The following is a 22105-nucleotide window of genomic DNA, read 5'->3' on the forward strand; positions in this document are numbered from 1 at the left end:
TAGTTGGTCTCCATCATCTTCAGTTGTTCCACACCATGTGAATAACCTTGTTAGTAGGTTTCGCTTCTTTCGGAAGAGGTGATCTTTGAATATAGGAATGACCACTTCTTGTTGCGGCTGAGCTACGGCTAGTGCAATGATCACAAGATTAGGTAGAATATCAGCAGCTTTCTAATGCCTTTAAAAGATGCTACAGTAGTTGGAGTTTGTAAGGGTGCCATTTGTGAGTAGCTAATATCTGCCGAAGGGATGTTCGACTAATGCCACTCTCCAGTGACATGCGGCGAGTGCTACGCTGTGGGCTCTTGCTGAATGAAGCTAGGACAGCCACTGATGTTTCTTCATTAGTAACAGTTTTATTGCGTCCACATTTTGGCAAATCCAACACTGAACCAGTTTCACGAAACTTAGCAAGCAGTTTGCTGACTGTAGCATGGGAGATGGGTGGTCTTGTAGTAGGGGTGGGTTTTGATAATCGATTTATCGATTACAATCGATTCTGGCTTGGATAACGTGATATTGATTCATTAAAATCCTGAATCGATTTTTTAATATAAATTTGTTTTGCCTTAAAAACCAGAATCTCAGGTGAAACCTCAGAAAATTTTGACAACGACCAAACAGCTAAAACAGTAAATGAGAGCAGGTACACGGATTCTGCTCAAAGGAGTAAACACACAGCGTGGACCCGCGGATCAGAATCAGTGAGATGTCGCCTATCTCACCCAAAAGCACGGACACGGTCGGGGCTGAAAGATCCAAACTATGCTTCACGTAAACATCGTCATGAATTCCCTCTGACTTTTGCTGTTTTGCTTCCACCACAATAAAATCACACTTCATGCACAGCTCACTCTCTCTTTCTCAGTGTACTTCAAGAACAGTTTCCCGTCTAAAAATCTGTTTTCTGCATTATTCGCTTGCTTGTTACGCACAAGTGATGTGCGATACCACTGATTTCCTTTCCGATCCGATACCAAGTAATATTCAGGGTGGCATCGACGATACTGATCCAATACGATACTTTGTACAAAAACGTATTTTATTTATTGTATCTCAAATTATAGCGTCATAATGATTACAGGACATCAGATTACTTGTTCTTATCACTTAATAATGCAGAGTTCATCATATAGAAATAAAAAACCTGAAGTCTATTTGAACACCTTGCCTGCCTGCAGCACTAAAGGACTCCATGAGAAACGTCTGTCTCGCCCTAGCAGCACCTGTCCCTCTCCTCCTCTTCAGTTCATCTCAACATACGCGCCTCATATTCTGTGATATGATTTACTCTGAGGTGTTTGACAAGGTTAGTGATGTTGCCACAACCATACATGCCAACCCTGCTGATTTTTCTGGGAGAATCCCGAATTTCAGTGCCCCTCCCGAAAATCTCCCGGAGCCACCATTCTCCCGAATTTTTCCAGATTTTCCACCCGGACAACAAAATTAAAAAACCATATCGCAGAATTCATAGCGCGGCCCAGCCAATTCCAGTTTCCAACAATGGCGGCAGCGACTTAGTTTTAATATTACTCTTATTTCTCTTTCTGGGTCGCAAATTTTTTTTTAACATATTTTCAGGTGAGAATGTAGCTGTGTAAACTTCAAATATCTGAGCCGACCGACACATCGTTTTCAAACCCCCGCAGTCTTTCACCACTCGGGTTAAACATGATATATAAGTCACTTTGATAACTTAAAAATGTTATTGTTTGGCTTTTTCAGTGTTTTATTTGTCCGTGAGTAAATCGGTTTGGCTGAGATTAAAGTTATTAGATTAGATTAAATTCAATTTAACTGTATTAATCCCTCGGGAGGGTTCCTCCGGGGTTTTCACACAGCTGAATAAACGTCAAACAGAAAAAGATTAAACAGAAGAGTTTACGCCAGCGCCCGGTTATATTTTAGATAGCAAGGAGCCGACAGCAGAGTTTCACTCCACTGAGGGAGCTCGTGACGTACTACCCGGCTTTCCGGGTCCTCAGGTGGAAGCAGCCTCTGAATTTGGACACCCCCGCTGTTTCCGGGCCGGCCAATAATAACGGGGACATTTAACATATTTTATCCGATAAATAAACCCTGTAAAATGTATCCCCCCCCCCCCCAACAGCCCTTTTGAATGTCTCCCTAGTATGCCCACAACACCTCACTCTTGGAGCACTTCTTTGCCACATGTATCGCAAACCACGTCTCAGCTTTTTGTGGAGATAAAATACGTTCACACAATTACGCTCAGCCATTGTTGTGAGTGCGCACGCCAAGGCACATATTTCGCACATGACTATGAAAGGCGGAAGAGGAAGTAGTTCCTTTGAATGTAGACAATCCGAATATATATTGTAATGACCTGGCTGGGGTTGTTAGCCAGATGCATTCTGGGTATTGTGTTGTCTGTGTTTTCTATCGTTCTGCTAGTTCCTATGTGTTTGATTCGCATGTTGTGTCAGTGTTATGTTAATATAAGCCACAGTGAAGTTGATGTGTGTTCTGTGGAGTGGGTTGAATTGGCATGGTTGGCTGACACGCGAATCAAACACATAGGAACTAGCAGAACGATAGAAAACACAGACAACACAATACCCAGAATGCATCTGGCTAACAACCCCAGCCAGGTCATTACAATATGTTATACTTTCTTTCCACTGTGTTCCTGTTAATGATAAATGGACTAGTTCTTATATAGCGCTTTTCCACTCTTCTGAGCACTCAAAGCGCTTTACACAACTTGTGCATTCACCCATTCACACCCATTCGCACAAGCACAACTGACATTCACACTCCGATGAATGCATCGGAGAGCAATTTCGGGTTAGTATCTTGCCCAAGGATATTTGGCATGCAGACTAGGGGAAGCCGGGAATCGAACCACCAACCTTCCGATCAGTAGATGACCTGCTCTACCACCTGAGCTACAGCCACCCACTACAAACTACAAATTTGCTCTAAAGTACTAAAATATCGATATTTTAATGTGAGAATCGATTCTAGAACATAAATGATTGGTATTGGAGGAATCGATATTTCAGGATCGATCCGCACATCACAATTACGCACAAGTCTACTGTTGTTTACAGCGCTGTCGGCCGCTGTTTTTTTTCCTTTTACTTCTGAAAAGAAAACCTAATTTCTGCCATTCAATACGCTACTGAACAAATTTAACATTTTTAAAAATTATGCAAAACGCTTAGCCGTGTCTCTAATAAAAGGAAAATCACCTTCATGTTTTTCTGTGTTTTATCTTCAGCTACTTTGACACAAAGGCATCTGGTGTGACGCTTACACCTTTGATAAAGTCTTGCGAGGTTCAGCTTCCTTTTTATAGATACAAAAAGATGTAAATTTACTGATCTGAATTTTAATATTTCTGACTGTCGGAGGCAAAATTTCCCAGATTCAAATCGAATTAAATTGAATCCAATCCAATCGAATCGTGGATCGAATCGATTCAGAACCTTGTGAATTGGAATCGAATCGATTCTAGAAATCAGTGACAATACCCTGCCCTATCTCGTAGGGTGTCTTGCATTGAAATCTGCTGCAATGACCCGGTTACTGCATTCACCAGATATCAACACGATTTCGATCCGCTCTTCACGTGTTAACCTCTTCGACATGCCAATGGCTGTGAACAAAGAGAAACTTGTAAATAACTCATGAAAGAATAAAGTTATGTTGAAAGCAAGCACACCATTGTTTTTCTTGTGACATTACCAATAAGTTTGACGTGTCACATGGCCCTCTTCCTATAGAGATTGAAAATGTGACGTCATTCAGGGGCATAACCGCAAAGGATTCTGGGAATGGGTGGCAAGCGGTACTAGAGCACTGCAGGCTTTCACATGAAAATAGTCACACAGCAATAAAAAGAAACACAAAAAATGGCAAGAAGCTGTTGTATTATTAACTGCAATAGCCGGTCGCATGACAGCCACGGGAAGCAGACGGGTAAAGAGATCAGTTGTTATCGGATTACGTCATGGAAGAGAAATTGTTTAAGCCACGTTTCTGAAGTAACAAAGAACCGACGGATGGCCTGGATTGCAGCAATTCGAAGACCAAATATAACGTTTCAGAACACTCCAGCTCACATGCAGTGTTGGGAAGGTTACTTTTAAAATGTATTCCATTACAGAATACAGAATACATGCCCCAAAATGTATTCTGTAACGTATTCCGTTACGTTACTCAATGACAGTAACGTATTCTGAATACTTTGGATTACTTAATATATTATCATGCTTTTTACAACAACGTGAATGTACTATTGCTGTGTGATTTATTACTATTACTGAAGGTCCGCGACTCCGAACTGTAGTAAAGGGACCTCTGACTAATACGGCGGGGTCCCTGTCGGCTCGTAGCCGAAAAATAGCTTTACTTTGTTGTGTGGGTCAACTTTTCTTGCGAGAGACAGAGAGAGGCGTTGAAAGACTGCTCCAACGGAACTTATTGTTTTCGGAGGAAAACACGAACACAGTGTACAGTCGAGTCTTAATAGCTTACTTACAACTGGGCTCGTCAGGCACTCTTCTTGGCTGAAGTGGTTATTATTATATTTACATGCTTCCAGCTCCCGTTTTTCCTTGATGACAACTCATACCTTTCCACTCCCCTTTTTCTCCCTCCTCACGCTCACAGACCCATAACGTGTATGGCAGTCCATTCTCCCTGCAACACGGACTACACTGCCCATGATGCTACATTCTTTAGAGCTATGCTTGTAGCATTCTGCCTGTTAGCTTAGCACAACAACAACGAAAAGGCGCTCTCTCACCCAGGAAACACACAGTCGCAGAGAGAGAGAGAGCGTCGCCCTGTAACCATGGCAACCGTAACGCTGCCGCCTGGAACAACAGCTGTCAAACAAAACCCAAACAGTCCTGACCCGCGACGAAATGAAACAGGAAAGTACCGCAGTGTAATCCATTTATTTCAACAAAGTAACTGTATTCTGAATACCACCTTTTTAAACGGTAACTGTAACGGAATACAGTTACTCATATTTTGTATTTTAAATACGTAACGGCGGTACATGTATTCCGTTACTCCCCAACACTGCTCACATGTTAGTCTGCTCCAAACATTTCCACAAAGGTAAGTTTTCTGTTGTAGTTATTACGTAATTTATCGTAACATAATTGCTGATGTAGGTTACAAATAAGTCTTATATTGATTTGAATTGAATTCGTCGCGCTATGCTGCTTTGTTCACTGTGGCTTTGCGGGCTAATGTTTGCCAATTTTTTGATGTGTTTTATAGAAAAACCAGCCTACAAAATGCTGGAATGCGATCCAGACTGGGCGCCCTCTATCAACCTGGGTCATACCAAGTTTAAAGCTGCTACCACAGCGATTGGTTAAGAGAGAGAGAGCGATATCAAAACAGCCACGAAAAGCGAAAAGTCACGCATATATGTTCCCAAGTGTTGTATTGAAACAAGTGATGAATAACTGTTTTTGAATATGTTTTTTTTTTTCATTGTCGATTTGTTTTTCACCAAAGCTGCTAACAAAGCATGATGGAATACAATTTTGCCTCTTTCTTGTAAGATTCTATAATAGAGTGAAACAATAATGGTAAAAATGGTAAATGGCCTGTATTTATATAGCGCTTTACTAGTCCCTAAGGACCCCAAAGCACTTTACATATCCAGTCATCCACCCATTCACACACACATTCACACACATTCACATAATGCCATTTATAAATACAGAAACATTGAATTAATTACAAAACACTCTTTTTTTCTATTAGATCTGAAAATGTTGTGTAATACTACAACCTGAAACAACAAATAGATTGCGTTGGCCTGTACAGGAGATGAAGAAAAAAAATGTAACAACAGCGGTGAAATGGAATAGTCCAAATCAAGTAAACTGGACCTGGGCTTGTTGCAGGGATCTGAAGTTATTAAACATTTTGTGAGTGTAGGGACTCACACTTCACTCAGGATCATATAATAATAAATATGTGCGTGATGAAAGTTGGGCAGCACGCTATCATCCTTACTCCACTCTGTATGCTCGTATGGGTCTGACCCTTTCACTCCTTTGATTTTTTTCCTCGTACTTTTTTTTTTTTTGCCTTTTCGTCAAGTCTGTCTTTGTACGGACCTGCCGTGTTCTCCGTTGTTTTGTACATAACTGTTTTTGGGGCAAATAAAATGAAAGTAGGGATTAAAACCGCAGAATTAATGATTACCGGTGCTGGAAATGCTAGTGTTTGATGCAGTGTCTTGATGTTGTTGCCACATGTACCCACAATGCAATGCGCGAAAGTCACGTGGTCTGTCAATCTCTATTGAAAAAACAAAAGTTGTATCCAAGATGGCCGACTTCTAATTGGCCACCATGGTCACCACCCATCTTGAGGAGTTTGCCCCCTCACATAAACTAATGTGCCACAAACAGGACTTTAATATCACAAACCATTCCCATGTTATTACAGTGTATCCATATACATGGCCCACCTGTAGTATATACACAAGGCTGTATGTAAGCGTGAACAGTGAAAAATGTGGTTGTCGCACAGTGAAATAGTCCTTGGAAACATTGCATAGTTAAAGAATATTGCACAGTTAAGTTTGTATTTTTCACAGTGGTTTATCCCCTGAGTATATTCATTAATGTAACAGCCCTGGTGTATGTGCTGTTTGGGCCTTAATTGTCCTGTACACCAATCCTAAGGTTAACAGCTGGAACAGGTGATGTGCGGGTGGGATGTGTCCTTCAGGATGCTACAGGCTTTTCTGTGGTAGCGGGATCTGTACAGCTCCTCTAGGGAGGGAAGAGCACAGCCGATGATCCTCTGGAAAGAAGAGAAACCTCTTCAGAGGTTCCTTCCTGTTAAAAGAGAGTTTTTCCTCCCTACTGTCGCTAAGTGTCCTCTGATTGTTAGAGTCTTTATTTTGCACTGTAAACCAACTTGAGACAACTATTGTTGTGACTTGGCGCTGTATAAATAAAACTGAACTGAACTCAAGTAAATCGCCACTGAGTAAAAAACATTTCACACGATATTGAGCTTAATCCATCAGAGTGAAGGCGCACATATTGAAGAAGCTTTAGGAGGGGGGTTAGTCTCAGAAGGTTTACAAATGTGCATGATATGATATATCATGACATAATAAAATCTGATCACTTTGACTTACAAAAGTTGGAGGATGCGTCTTGGGAAGTAACTGAATGAAAAGCGAGCTGGGGGATACAAACAGAGAATATTTTTTTTGACAATCATTTCTAAAATATGGTCCATAGAAAAAAACTACACAGCAGTGACACCACAAGCCATGCAAGAATGAAAAAAAGTTATATTATGGTGGGGCGTGGTCTACGATGCCGTGGCATGGGAGATGGATGCACCTGGGCCCTATTTCAGGAAGCCGGTTTAGTGCAAACTCTGAGTAAGTATACCCTGAGTTAACGAAAACTCTGGGTTTTTGGTTTCACAAATCGAGTTTAGATTAATTCTGAGTGAGTTACTATGACGACACACTCCGTGAAGCTAACCTGCCCCCTAGCAGGTTTACTTCAACTAACCCTGACTTTCTCCGGAAACCTGACTGTAGGAAGTGTCAGACATGGCGTGCCCCTTCCTTGAAGAGCCAGTAGATGTTGAAGCCCAAATTCTCCGCAGAGCTCTCCGCCGGGAGAGAGTGATTAGAGCGCGTTCGGACATTTTATCATTTCCTGATGATTTTCTGTGTGAATGTTACCGTTTTTCAGCACAATCTATAATTTATTTGAATAACATCCTCAGGCCTAATATTGCTCATGTGACACATCGCGGACATCCTCTCAGTTCTGTACATATTATTTGTATTGCACTTTGGTTTTTTGCAAACGGGAGCTTTCTGTATAATATTGGTGACGCTGAGCACGTTTCCAAGGCTACCATCTGTCGGGCAGTCAGGAATGTTACAGTTGCACTGAAACGTCTCCTGTACTCGTTTCTGGTGTTCCCCGGTCATAGACCCACAAGATTTATCAAAGAGGGATGCCACAAAATTGCAGGTATCAGGATGAACGAAACTTAATCCATGATGTGGTGATATTTGAACTACTACTTAAATTTTACATTTATTCTCACGGTTCCCAGGCGTGATTGGCTGTATAGATGGCACTCACATTCCAATCATTGCTCCTTCAGTAAATGAAGGAGACTATGTGAACAGGAAGTCTTTCCACAGCATTAATGTACAGGTACATAGTTCCCTGTAGCATTTCAAACTAACAAATTATTTCATTATAGTAATGGATGCTAATTTGTGTTCTCTGCACTGTGAAGATCATATGTGATGCTGCCAACATTATCACAAATGTGGAAGCCAACTGCTCAGCCTCTGTGAGTGGTGGTGGTGGAGGACCCCCACCTGTTTTTCGGGCCTCCGCTTTTTTTTTCTGTTGGCTATAACGGGTCACATTTGAGCATACAGAGTAAGCAAATATGTACTTGTAATGTGCTCAGATAATTTCAATAAGTGCTTACAGAGGGGAAATTAATGTAGCCTCTAACTGCAATTGATTTACATCGGACAAACAGACCAAGCACTATGGCTCATAATACAATTACACCTTACCTGTTTGGACTATATTTTTATATTTCATTTTTACTTGCTGCCAGGAACGTTTGGGGCCTGTTGGGTTGCACCTGCGCTCACATCACATCACGAAATAAAATGTATAAAATAAAAAATAAAATAAAATATAATAAAATAACGTGTTAAATGGGTGGAAATCCCTAGATCAATGTTTAAATTAACACTCACGCATTGACTCTGTCGGCTATGTTTTGCCATGCATGCTCCCTTTCTTTTGCAGCTGAGGCTGCGTTACTTTTTTTCCGCGGAATTTGGATGTTATCGGCATATGCTGCCATCAGAATTTCGGCCTCAAGCGCTGTAAAATACATTGACCGCGCCTTCTTTCCCTCCGTCTCCATGGTGACTCGCTTAATCTGTGCTTTACTAATCAGGGCTTTATGTATCCTCGTGCGCGCGCTTAACTTGGGGTTAAAGCAATTCCGCGTTGACTGAACTAATTGTTATCAGCCTTTCTGAAACCGAATATTCCGAGTTAAGATAAGATAAGATAAGATAAGATAGAACTTTATTAATCCCTCGGGTGGGTTCCTCTGGGAAATTCGACTTCCAAAAAAAGCACAGCAACGACCAAAGTTACAGTTACAGAACTGTTATATATATATATATACACACACACACACACACATATATAAATACAGAGACAAATATAAATAAAATATACAAAGGGGATAAATAGAATAAATAGGAATAAAAAATAAAAATACAAGTGAATTGCACATTTCAAGTATTGAGTCTATTGCACCGTTGACTATTTACAAAAAGTATTGCACAAGGTATTGTACAGTGAGGTGCAGAGGCACTACAGCTTAGTTGTTCCCCCCTCCTTTGTCCTCCTGTTTCCCCTCCCTCTCCCCTCCAGAGAGGAGTTCAACAGTCTGATGGCGTGTGGGACAAAGGAGTTTTTAAGTCTGTTAGTTCTTGTCTTGGGGAGAAGCAACCTGTCACTGAACAGACTCTTCTGGTTGTTTATGGCCGTGTGCAGAGGATGCCCAGCATTGTCCATAATGTCCATCAGTTTCTTTAATGTCCTTTTCTCTGCCACTGTCACCAGAGTGTCCAGCTTCATGCCGACCACAGAGCTAGCCATCCTGATCAGTTTCTCCAGCCTGGATGAGTCCCTCTTTGCTGTGCTGCTCCCCCAGCACACCACAGCATAGAAAAGTACTCCAGCAACCACTGACTGGTAAAACATCCTCAGGAGCTTCCTGCAGATGTTAAAAGACCTCAGCCTCCTGAGGAAGTACAGTCGGCTTTGGGCTTTTTTATACAGGTGCTCTGTGTTGCATGACCAGTCCAGTTTATTGTCCATCCACAGCCCGAGGTACTTGTACTTGTTGACCACCTCCACCTCCTCCCCCTCTATCTGAACTGGCAGTGGACCTTCTCTGGACCTCCCGAAGTCCACAACCAGTTCCTTAGTCTTTGAGGTGTTGAGTTGCAGGTGGTTTGTGTGACTCCATGCGACAAAGTTCCTCACCAGACTTCTGTACTCCTCTTCCTGATCATCCCAGATACACCCCATGATGGCCGTGTCATCTGCAAACTTCTGAATATGGCATAATTCAGAGTTGTAGCAGAAGTCAGAGGTGTACAGGGTGAAGAGAAGAGGGGACAGCACAGTTCAGAGTTGGACAGTTCGGGGTTACTCAACCCTGAGTATCGTTTTTCACTCTGAGTTTTCTAAACCGGCTTCCTGAAATAGGGCCCTGCAATCACGCCTCGCCGGCATAACAAGTCTGCACTGAATCCTGGTTATTGCTGTTGTTGGTACGTGTGGCTGTGAGCTGCAAAGCTGCAGCCAGAGTGTAAACAGCAACTGATACTGACTGTATATGTAAGCGTGTAAAAACTGCAGATAGTAAGATTAACAGCAACAGTTTGTTTTTTGTTTTTTTGGAGAAATTTCTTGTGAACAATATTGTGGCGCAGTGTGACATCAAAAACGACGCACACCTTTCACGTTCGTGACTAAATCTCTGTTTTCCTCGTCCACACGTAAGCGCAAAAACTGAGTCTTCGAAACAAAATATCCACCCTAGCAGGGGTGGACATTCAATTCAAAAGATTTGAGTGATCAAAAATGTGTGGACGAAAGGCCCAAACGCATTGAAAAGTCTGCGTTTTCAAAAGTACCTGTGGACGTAGCCTCAGGATGAAATAATACTGTTGAAAAATGCTGAAAAGCATGAAGTTGTCATGGGGTCTGCTGTGGGTTATTTATATTATGTATAGAAAGGCAGATCTGAAATATGCAGAATACAAGAAAGAATAGAGAAAGGAGAAAAATAGGAAAATACAAGAAAAACCCAACTAATTAAATCCCTCTCAAAAAATATAAGGACCATTTTCAGTCCTCTTTTAATTTATTCTCTTGACCTGTTCATTTGTTTCCCAGAAGGTTGACATGACAATATGGAAAAATACTTTGCCTTGTTCCCGAAAACTGTGATTTGTTTGTGTAATGGGAACCAACAACACGTCAGTTTGTCTTATGCAAAAAAGATGTTTGTCTAGCTTCTCCTATTAACCTTGGATTTCTTTAAGCATATGAATGGTTTCCAAGTATTGTTAACTTTGGGTAAACTGAAAAAAAACCTAAAACAGCTATATTACCAATATGTCCTCCTTGTGACGTGTGTGTGTAGCTGAAGGTTAAAATAAAAGATACATTCCTATTGAGTCAGTTGATGAAACAGATTAATTTTATACTTTTATTCAGGTTCTTTCAAATTTTTTGCTCAATGAAATTCAGATGATCAATAATCACAAATTTTCAACCTCCACATCTGAAGTGACCGTTTCATTCAACTTGTGTTGTACTACAGCATGGATAAAAGGGCCGCCCTGACATGTAAATATGCTTTGACATGCAAAGCTCACATCTCCAGCAAATATCTTACAAAACCTCTTTGGATCCTCATTTCTCTGCTGAACCCTTTAGAGAAATTCAACAATGGATCAGATCTTCACCTGCATCCTATTCCTGATGGGATTGTTTGGAACTTTTACAAAGTACATTCACGTTAATGACAAAATGAATTGGCTTGAAGCTCAGACTTACTGTCGGCAGCACTACACAGACCTGGCCCCTGTCAGTAACGACAAGGATGCCAACAAACTTCAGCAGCGCTCCAGCAATGTCAATGACTTTATCTGGATAGGACTCGTGAGAAATAGCTCAAACAGAATGCAATGGCTGTGGTCAGGAGGTGGAGTGGCATCCACGTGTTTCTGGAAACCAGGTGAACCTAATGACTTTAACGGGAATGAAGATGGTGGCTGTGTGTGGAATAAAATGTGGAATGATGAAAATCTACAGCATCGAAAAACCTTCTTCTGTTACGGTGCCATTGTGGTGAAGGAGAAAAAGACTTGGGAGGAAGCTCTGGAGTACTGCAGGGAGCACCATGATGACCTGGCCAGTGTGGCATCTGAGACTGAGATGCTGCTGATCCAGAAAGAGTTGAGCAAACATAACACCACTGATCACGTCTGGATTGGCTTGCGTTTCCTGGCTCGGGACTGGCTGTGGGTCGATGGGCAGGAGATGGACTATGAGGCCTGGGGTGAAGAAGGAAAACCATCATGTCCACATGCTAAGATTAAGTGTGGAGCCTTGAAGGTGACAGGAGGGAACAAGGCTGTTTGGGACGCTCATGACTGTGAGGAGAGACTACATTTTATTTGCTACTGAGCCTATTTACTGTGCAAAATTCATTTGCATTAATCATACATTTCTGTGATTGATAAAGTTTTGAATCAAAACAATTGTGTTATTTGTCACCTACATCTTCTTCATGTGTATTTCTTTCATTTCTATCTTGTGGGAATGGCAAAGTCAGCTTTCAATTATTTAACAAACATTGTGTTTCTTCATTTCTTGTTTCAGTGAGTAAAAAGTTTTAAAAATAAGAAAAGGTACTGAAAATAATCTCCAGATCCTGTTCATCATTCTAGCTTTTATAGCTTTTCTTGCACACAAAGAAAAACACTCATAATAGACAAGCTGTTAGGTTTTGTATTGTTGATTGTCATTTATGCTTAGAAATATCTACTTATATATGCTTAGAGTTTTATAATTAGTCTTAGATTGGTAGAGGTTTGATCCTTAATAGTCTGCAAACTTTGTGTGCACACCTACATCCTGGGAGCATGGGAAGAAGTCGTACCTTGTCTTATTGTTTTATGGTAGGATAAACGTGGCTATATCTGTTAGGCTAAGTGCCTTTTGAATGAACCTATGCATATTCATGTAACCACAATAAAAGGTGCTATGGGGAACCTGGCTGAGAGTCTGACGGAGGTCAAGTGGTGGAACGACACTTGGCTCCAGGCAGGTCTCCCTCATGCATGAGTAACACGAAGAACTTTGCCTACTTGGTGTTCAATGCTTTTGCTGTGTTTTTAAATTGTCTCGTTCCAGCGGTGGGCCTGTGCTAGACAGACCCAACACAAGCAGTCTCGTGTTACATTTTGAGAATGCCCCACTGTGATGGAATGGAATTATTCTGAAAGGTTTAAAAGCACATATGATATGATCGATAAGTGTAAACTAAACTAACTAATAAATTTGCAAATTTAGTAACAAATGCATGCTCCAATCCATACACAAATACAGGCAATCTGAACAGAAGCAAAACTATTTAGAAATTTGTATATAAAAATCTGACTCAATAATCACAGTTCTATACACAAGTTCATAAATCAAATCATTTTAGCTATGCTTTCCTGTCTGGATAAATCTCTAAAGATACTGTTCACAATCTTTTCACTCACTTAAAAGCCATTAAATGCATAAATCGCCTGATATTCACAGATCACATTTTGAGACTCTTTTCACACTGAATTGTATCATAACTTTGTTTTTGTGAAATGAAAAAAATTATACATCAACTATGCACTATAAAAAACGTCTGAATTTGTCAGGTTTGTTTTATTTGTAACCAACAGCACATTTAAACAACATACAGTGGGGCAAAAAAGTATTTAGTCAGCCACCGATTGTGCAAGTTCCCCACCTAAAATGATGACAGAGGTCAGTAATTTGCACCAGAGGTACACTTCAACTGTGAGAGACAGAATGTGAAAAAAAAAAATCCATGAATCCACATGGTAGGATTTGTAAAGAATTTATTCGTAAATCAGGGTGGAAAATAAGTATTTGGTCAATAACAAAAATACAACTCAATACTTTGTAACATAACCTTTGTTGGCAATAACAGAGGTCAAACGTTTACTATAGGTCTTTACCAGGTTTGCACACACAGTAGCTGGTATTTTGGCCCATTCCTCCATGCAGATCTTCTCGAGAGCAGTGATGTTTTGGGGCTGTCGCCGAGCAACACGGACTTTTTTTTTTTTTTTTTTTTTTTCTCTTTTATTGCTGATATGTATAGCTTTTATCAGTATGTTCAGTACATATACAGGTAAAACATATATTGCCTTGCTGCTGTTGGTCCAGTAGAAGGTAAACTGTAGTTCTGCTTCATAGGACCTTATGGATGTGGATTACGCTGTTACAGGCGGGGCAGGAATGCTCCACATCCTTGCATTCTTTGACGAAGAAGGGGATCACATAGCAAGGCCAGCAGCCTACAAGTAGTAATACGCCAAAAATTAACCAGGTGAGGATCCCAATTTTGTACTCTGTTTTAGTCACAACATCGGTTTGGCAATGAGGACACTTCATCTGTCCAGGAACATCTTTTGGGAGATGACTTTGCATCACCACCACCTGACTCACTGGCTGCACAACCTGAGGTTGTAGTGCATTGTATTGGTATGCAGGCTGTTGAACAATCTGAACAGCTGGCTGAACAACAGGCTGGACAACTGGCTGAACCGCAGGCTGGACAACAGGCTGAACAACAGGCTGAACAACAGGCTGAACAGCGTTGTAGTCCAAAGGGGGACCGGGGTACGGTGGTGCTGGGAAACCTGTATTGGGTACCTCCATAGTGTCTGTTTATAGGAGGAGGGGGAAAATTAAATAGAAAGTACAGTTAAGCTTTGTAATCTGAAAATGAAATAGAGTGAAGAGTGAAAACTTGGCAACAAGGTTGAAATATTGTAAAGCAGTGAATTATATCACAGCAAAAGCTCCTGGGTTCATATTCAGCTTTGGGCCTTTCTGTGTGGAATGTGTATCTTCCCCCCGTGTCTTTGTGGGTTCTCTCCAGAGAACTCTCTCCAGACAAAGGACATCATGATTCTTTTTTTTTTTTTGGCTCTTTTGCCATCAGAATTGTTGTCTAAAGGCAAAGAAAGATGCCCAACGGATTTACTTTACCAAACTGACCATCCCAGCCTTGCCGTAATGGTCCATTTGATTCACCTTTTATTGTTTATTTTATTTTCACTTACTGAATACGGGACAGACTTGACTGGGGGAAAGAAGGGGAGAAAGAAAGACGGAAAGAGAAACAGCTGAGAAGAGGGACGGGGGAGAAGGGCAAAAGACAAAAACCAACAGAACGGGCAGAGAAAAAAAATGCATATATCAATCACCTGGATCACCTGCTGAGAAAGAAAAAAGAAAGCAAGCAGAAGAGAACAAGAGTAATAGAATAAACAACATCACAATGATATATGGGAATATGACAGTAAATACTAAATGTTAAACATTATTGTGCAGCACATAAGATCAACAGAACACAGTGTGCTTTGAGGTAGGAGCCAAAAAGGGTGTAGTTTGTGGGTGTGATCACCCGTGTGTACACCTGTGAGCATGGACACGCTTGTTTTTTGTTTTTTTAAAAGGTTCCTTCATGTAATGATCTGCTAGAGGGTGTGGGGGGGCCACAGCCCCGTCCTCCAGGGCGTGAAGCAGGTGTGGAGGAGATCAAAACTCCAGACATCCAGAGGCCCCCAGAACACAAGAGACCAAGGAAGACCAACAGAGGGGCAGCTGCGCCACTGTCCCGGAAAGAGCTGAGGAGAGTCCCAGATGAGGGCTCACTCAGCAGCCGCGGAGCAGAAGCCAGGGGGAGTTGCAGTGACGCGCCCGTGAGCTCCGCCGGCAGCCAGCTGCGCCTGAGTGACCGAGCCCCAGGCCGAGGGGCCGGGGGCACCCCACCTCCGAAGTGGCCCGAGCGAGCCCCAGGCTCCAGGCCCCGATAAGCGGCCGCCAAGGAGTGAGCCGGTGTGTACCTGGACGCCCATCCCCGGACACAAAGAACCACCAACGCACCGATGTCTGAGGGGGTCCGCCACTGGCAGGGGAAGCAACACGGACTTTCAACTCCCGCCACAGATTTTCTATGGGGTTGAGGTCTGGAGACTGGCTAGGCCACTCCAGGACTTTCAAATGCTTCTTACGGAGCCACTCCTTTGTTGCCCGGGCGGTGTGTTTTGGATCATTGTCATGTTGGAAGACCCAGCCTCGTTTCATCTTCAAAGTTCTCACTGATGGAAGGAGGTTTTGGCTCAAAATCTCACGATACATGGCCCCATTCATTCTGTCCTTAACACGGATCAGTCGTCCTGTCCCCTTGGCAGAAAAACAGCCCCATAGCATGATGTTTCCACCCCCATGCTTCACAGTAGGTATGGTGTTCTTGGGATGCAACTCAGTATTCTTCTTCCTCCAAACACGACGAGTTGAGTTTATACCAAAAAGTTCTACTTTGGTTTCATCTGACCACATGACATTCTCCCAATCCTCTGCTGTATCATCCATGTGCTCTCTGGCAAACTTCAGACGGGCCTGGACATGCACTGGCTTCAGCAGCGGAACACGTCTGGCACTGCGGGATTTGATTCCCTGCCATTGTAGTGTGTTACTGATGGTGACCTTTGTTACTTTGGTCCCAGCTCTCTGCAGGTCATTCACCAGGTCCCCCCGTGTGGTTCTGGGATCTTTGCTCACCGTTCTCATGATCATTTTGACCCCACGGGATGAGATCTTGCGTGGAGCCCCAGATCGAGGGAGATTATCAGTGGTCTTGTATGTCTTCCATTTTCTGATGATTGCTCCCACAGTTGATTTTTTCACACCAAGCTGCTTGCCTATTGTAGATTCACTCTTCCCAGTCTGGTGCAGGTCTACAATACTTTTCCTGGTGTCCTTCGAAAGCTCTTTGGTCTTGGCCATGGCGGCGTTTGGAGTCTGACTGTTTGAGGCTGTGGACAGGTGTCTTTTATACAGATGATGAGTTCAAACAGGTGCCATTCATACAGGTAACGAGTGGGGGACAGAAAAGCTTCTTACAGAAGACGTTACAGGTCTGTGAGAGCCAGAGATTTTCCATGTTTGAGGTGACCAAATACTTATTTTCCACCCTAATTTACGAATAAATTCTTTACAAATCCTACCATGTGAATTCATGGATTTTTTTTTCACATTCTGTCTCTCACATTTGAAGTGTACCTCTGGTGCAAATTACTGACCTCTGTCATCATTTTAAGTGGGGGAACTTGCACAATCGGTGGCTGACTAAATACTTTTTTGCCCCACTGTAAGTTGTGCTTTAGAGACGGCACATTTACAGTTCAGGTTTTCAAAAAACAAAAACCCTTAGTTTCAAAAGGCAGAAAAAGCTAAAAAGGAGAAAAAAAGGTGTTTTTATTGAATTGGCTCATTATTGTAGAATCACAGTGATTTCATGGTTATTGAAATGTGTTCAGAATTTGCAAAGTTACGATGCCTCATGTTCTAAATCATGATACACTGCTCTCCCCTACATAAGCTGCCTTTATAGATTTTAAGTATCAGCATATGTATTGGTATTGGCAATACTGGCCTTATATTTACCTGGTATTGGATCGATACCAATATCTGCAGTGTCGCACACCACTAGTGTAAAACTGTGGTATTTTTTTTTCTCAAATAAAAAAAATCTGACAACAGTTCATTACTGCTCTACTAAAAAACACATTAGAATATATTGTTTACATAAGCTGCTGGTGCATGTTGGATGTGCTTCTACCGGAAAAACAGTTGCAGGGCAGTTACAGACTAAAGACTAACTTGTGCCTCCCTGTGGCTCATCCTCTGGCATGAATATATGCTAACTGATCTCTTGCATGTGTTTATATAGTCCAAGTGATGTTGGGTAATTGCAGCTGACACTTCAATGTTACCTCACTGACCGATAAAGACTAATTTTTTTTTATCTTAATTAAAATAAATAACAATCGAAATCGAAATAATCTAGTTCATTTATGTTTATAAAGGTAGATTGATGTAATTCATAATTTCTTTATTGAACAGCTGAGTTGTGGAGTGATGAGGACCCAAATGTAGATGTATGATGAAGACAAACTGTGTGGACCAAGTTGTCCTAAAAAAGAATGTAAAAATAATGTATTGTTGAAAAAAAAAAAAACGAAAAGAAAAAGGAAACACTGGTACTTCATGTAGTAGTGGGTGGCTGAACCAGCCAGTTTCTAAACATTACTGTTGATTATCATATGTGCCAGGCCGGAGGGAGGGGACCAAGAGGATCCTGCCTCTGAAATGTAAAGTGCGGTAACCACACACTTAAAGGAGAAAGAGCACCAAGGTGTACCACTTATTAAAAGTTTTAAGTGAGTGAGACTATATATTTGATCCCTTTATGTGTACCCATGACACTTTGTAGATTAGATGTCTATTCATATTAATGTACAGAATTCACCTGCTTGCTGCTACTACTGCACATTCACCCAATGTATATACTACATATATACTACATATATATATATATATATATATATATATATATATATATATAATGTTTTTCCTCTACACCCCCCCCCCCCCAATTTTTTTGCACATGTCGAGGAGCGTGTCAGGCTACATTTCACTGTGTGTTATACTTGTATAACTATGCATGTGACAAATAAAGAACCTTGACCTTGACCTAGATTACAGAAAATCCAAAATAAATGAAAACTTGTGCACCCATGTTTTTGTCAGTGAAGATTTTCGCTGTACAATCATTCCACCCAGCAAAAGAACATTTTGCATGACACTGCCACGATGACTGGATGCAAAATTCTGTCTACTACGGTAACATCCCCAGGCATACATCGTGTAGTCGAACGATGTCGACTACACTCTACTCTACTGGACCAATATTAAGTCCACTTTTGTTTAATTTATTTTACAATTTTTGCTTAGTTCTTTGTTAACATTTACAAACATTTAGTAAGTAAGGCTTATTTATAATTGCTCTTCCAGATACAAGGTGTCATGATCCTGGGTCTTTTGACCCAGCGTTTTGTGTTTTCTATTGTTGTGATGTATTTTGGTTCTGGTTTTCTATTTCTTTGGGTTTTGGTTCTGTTCTTCCTCAGTTTAGTGTTTAGTCTTTTCTGCCTCTGTATTCCTGTGTCAAGTCCGCTTTTCTTAGACTGTGTTTTTGTGTGTATGTGTTCCTGTTTTACTTTGAAGGTTCCTGTCTGATGTCAGTGCGTTCTGTTTACGTTTCCCCTGCCTCGTCCCCCTACTGTTTCCCAGCCCCTGATTCCTGGTGTGTGTATTTATAGTGTGTGTTACCTCGTCCTCGTTACTGGTTCATCTGTGTATCTTCCTCCGTCATCGATAATTGTCTCTCCGTGTCTCCCTGCATCTGTTTCTGGTTGATTCTGTTAGTTTTCCCAGTTTAGGTTTGCTTAGTTTCATGCTCAGCCTAGCCATCTCTGTTTGTATCTACATTTGACGAATGAACTCACTTGCATCTGAGCTGCCGCATCTTGGTTCCTTAATAATTCCATACGGCTTGCCTCATGAGCCGTGACACAAGGTCACAAAAGTGTACAACCAAATTTTGAATCATCTTTGATTCTGATCAAAACTAGGATCCAATATAAGCTAGCAAATGTTGGATGAGAGAAGAGAAAGTGAGTGAGTGTGATGGAGCTCTACTGAAAACAGACATTTCGTCAGGCATTTGGCTTCTTTTTACAATATATTTTTTCATTGTTTTATTTTTGCTATTTTTGCTGTGTTCTTTTCTGTGTTATTTGGTAAAATTTATAATCATGAATGCAGACATACAGTCATCTTACAGAACTTACATAACATGAAAACCTTATTTTCTGAAAAAGCAGACATTAAAGCCATGTCCATAACATGCTTTAATGTCTAACAGGTCTCAACAACATGTAAGAGGCTGCAATTGATTAGACTGAAAACCAACAAAAAAAATTGAAACAGGTGAGAAATTGTATAAATGTGCACGTAATAACTCTCATTTTGATGCTTAAAAGTGTTGCCTGCATGATTTAATAGCCCTTAAAATCATGTCCTCATAAAAGACTGGAAATTAACGTTTGTGCAAATTTAATGTAATCTTTAAAACCAGAAAAATTTATTCCTGAAATGCCGCATTATGGCAACACTAGAAACACAGCTTGGTTAAGTGTGACAGCATCCATGGGGATTAAACAAGAAATCTCAGCTCCATCACACACTCACCATCACATTTGCAGTGTTCTCTTCTCCCTGTCTGCCACCACTACGTCTTTTTTGTTGGCCAGAAGATGCTTGTCTGTCTGGAACTTGAAGTCCCACAGGACTTTAACTCTTTTCTCAACCTGTTGTCCTAATCCATATGTGGCATAGATATTCCTGCACATTCTTGAAGCCATTTGGGTTGTGCTTCTTAGTGTGTGCTATGCCAGCTTGCTTACATCCTACTACTGTGTGCTACATATTCTCCAGAGCACCTTTGCAGAGTCTGCAACTTAGATCCTGTCATCTATGGTAGACTCCTGGCTATTTGGATCCGGTGCTTAAAGTCTGATCAGTCACTGTTCTCAGTCAGCTACAGTAAAAAATAATGGATCTGGAAAAACCTAAAGCTGCTACATTTGAAAGCTATGATTAACTTCCTTCACAGTTGTCAAATGATTCCATCTATGACTGGGGAATCTTTAATAATGTTAATGGACAAAAAGTATATGTAGATAAAAATATATGGTGTTCATAACTGACCTGATCCACTTTACTGATGAGGCTTCGGTCCCAATACTCGCACAAGATGAGTCTCAGTCAAACCTGGAGGAGAGTGAGCTAAAGAACACAAACAAAGGGATTTAAAGGATCTTCAGTCATATGAGTTCTATGCAAAACTACACAATAATGATAGTACAACACATGCAAGAAGGCAAATCTGCATCAAAATACATACATTGACACACACACACACACACACACACACACACACACACACACACACACACACACACACACACACACACACACACACACACACACACACAGCAAGAGTGAGTAAAAATGAGCTTGCTGTGATGTTCTAATGCAGGTATGGGCATCAGAGCTAGTTAAAGAGCTGAAAATAACCTACCGTGTTTGCCATCATTAGAATCAGCAACTGAAGGCTAGGAAAGCAAAAACTGGAGGCATTATGCCATCCTGTACACTAGAGGGCAGCACAGGCTAAAACTATTAAAGCCACTTGCTGTTCAGTCATGAAATTATAAACCTGTGGTGCATTTGAATTATTTTAAAAGCATCAAAACCGCTATAACTGATAACTTTAATTACATTTCCACAAGGCTTTTCAAATTATGTTAATTGTGACTGAAGTGTATCACTGTAACACTTTTCAGTAGTGATGTTACATCTCACACTGCAAGAAGGTCATGAGTTCCCCTCCATCATCTGGCCGGGGTCTTTCTGTGTGGAGTTTGTTCCAGGTTTCTCTCCAGGTTCTCTGGATTCCTCCCACAGTTCTACGACATGCAGTTAGTTGGGTTGGGTTAACTAGTGATTCTAAATTGCCTTTTAGATGTGAGTGTGAATGGTTATGTGTCTCTGTTAGCTCTATGTCATATGCAAGATGCAGGATGTAACCTGCCTCTCGCCCTATGGTAGCTGGGATAGGCTCCAGCTCTCATAAGGGTATTCTACATCATTATTTTTACATATTCACCAGTATGTACCCGCATGTATTACTACAACAGGGCTGCTATACAAAGAATGACCAGCAGAGGTTAGTACTTTCAAATGAGCCGCTGTATGGGGCTTCATGTGATCTGCCTTTGCCATGACATACACATATGGACTTTGGTTCCGTATAAATTGCTTTTCTTACATTTGTCTTTTCAGACTGCAATTTCAGTCTCTGCTTTTCTCCAGCTCACTACTCCTTCACACGGCTCAGACTCCGCTCTCGTATTCCTCTTTTCTGGCACTCTACTGAAATAAGGAAGGCATGACCGTTGTTATCAGTTGTGTCACCTGCCTGGCCTGGAACTGCCAGTGAACCTGCTGACAAATCTCAGCTCCAATTCTGAAGGACAAGTCTTGGACAAATCTGACACAGACAGTTTTTAGTACTTTTGCTGATAGCAGTTCCAAACAAAATTACACAATAATCACAGCACAAACAATGAAAGAATGCAAAAGAGAGCAAAGGCCAGTTCAGTGTAGGACTTCAGTCCTCTTTGAACTACTTTTCCTGACTTCTACATTTGTTTTTTCCATTAGGAAAACATAACAATATGTAAAATGACTTTGTCTTGTTCCTGAATACAGTGATTTGTTTGTCT

The 22105-nt window shown here is 41.3% G+C and overlaps 2 protein-coding genes across 2 annotated transcripts; one reads left to right on the forward strand and one right to left on the reverse strand.

Moving 5' to 3' along the window:
* The first annotated feature begins 11558 nt into the window (after positions 1–11558).
* LOC146641929 (macrophage mannose receptor 1-like) lies at positions 11559–12299 on the forward strand. The gene has a single exon (XM_085397742.1). It carries the CDS (start codon positions 11559–11561, stop codon positions 12297–12299), a length of 741 nt encoding a protein of 246 aa, XP_085253868.1.
* Positions 12300–14086: 1787 nt separating this feature from the next.
* On the reverse strand, positions 14087–14561 carry LOC146641930 (lipopolysaccharide-induced tumor necrosis factor-alpha factor homolog). The gene has a single exon (XM_085399116.1). It carries the CDS (start codon positions 14559–14561, stop codon positions 14091–14093), a length of 471 nt encoding a protein of 156 aa, XP_085255242.1. The 3' UTR covers positions 14087–14090.
* Positions 14562–22105: the final 7544 nt, after the last annotated feature.

The sequence above is a fragment of the Rhamphochromis longiceps genome, linkage group LG23 (assembly GCF_057381845.1).
Source record: "Rhamphochromis longiceps isolate RC_006_pf linkage group LG23, R_longiceps_female_GT1.1, whole genome shotgun sequence".
Lineage (NCBI taxonomy): Eukaryota > Metazoa > Chordata > Actinopteri > Cichliformes > Cichlidae > Rhamphochromis > Rhamphochromis longiceps.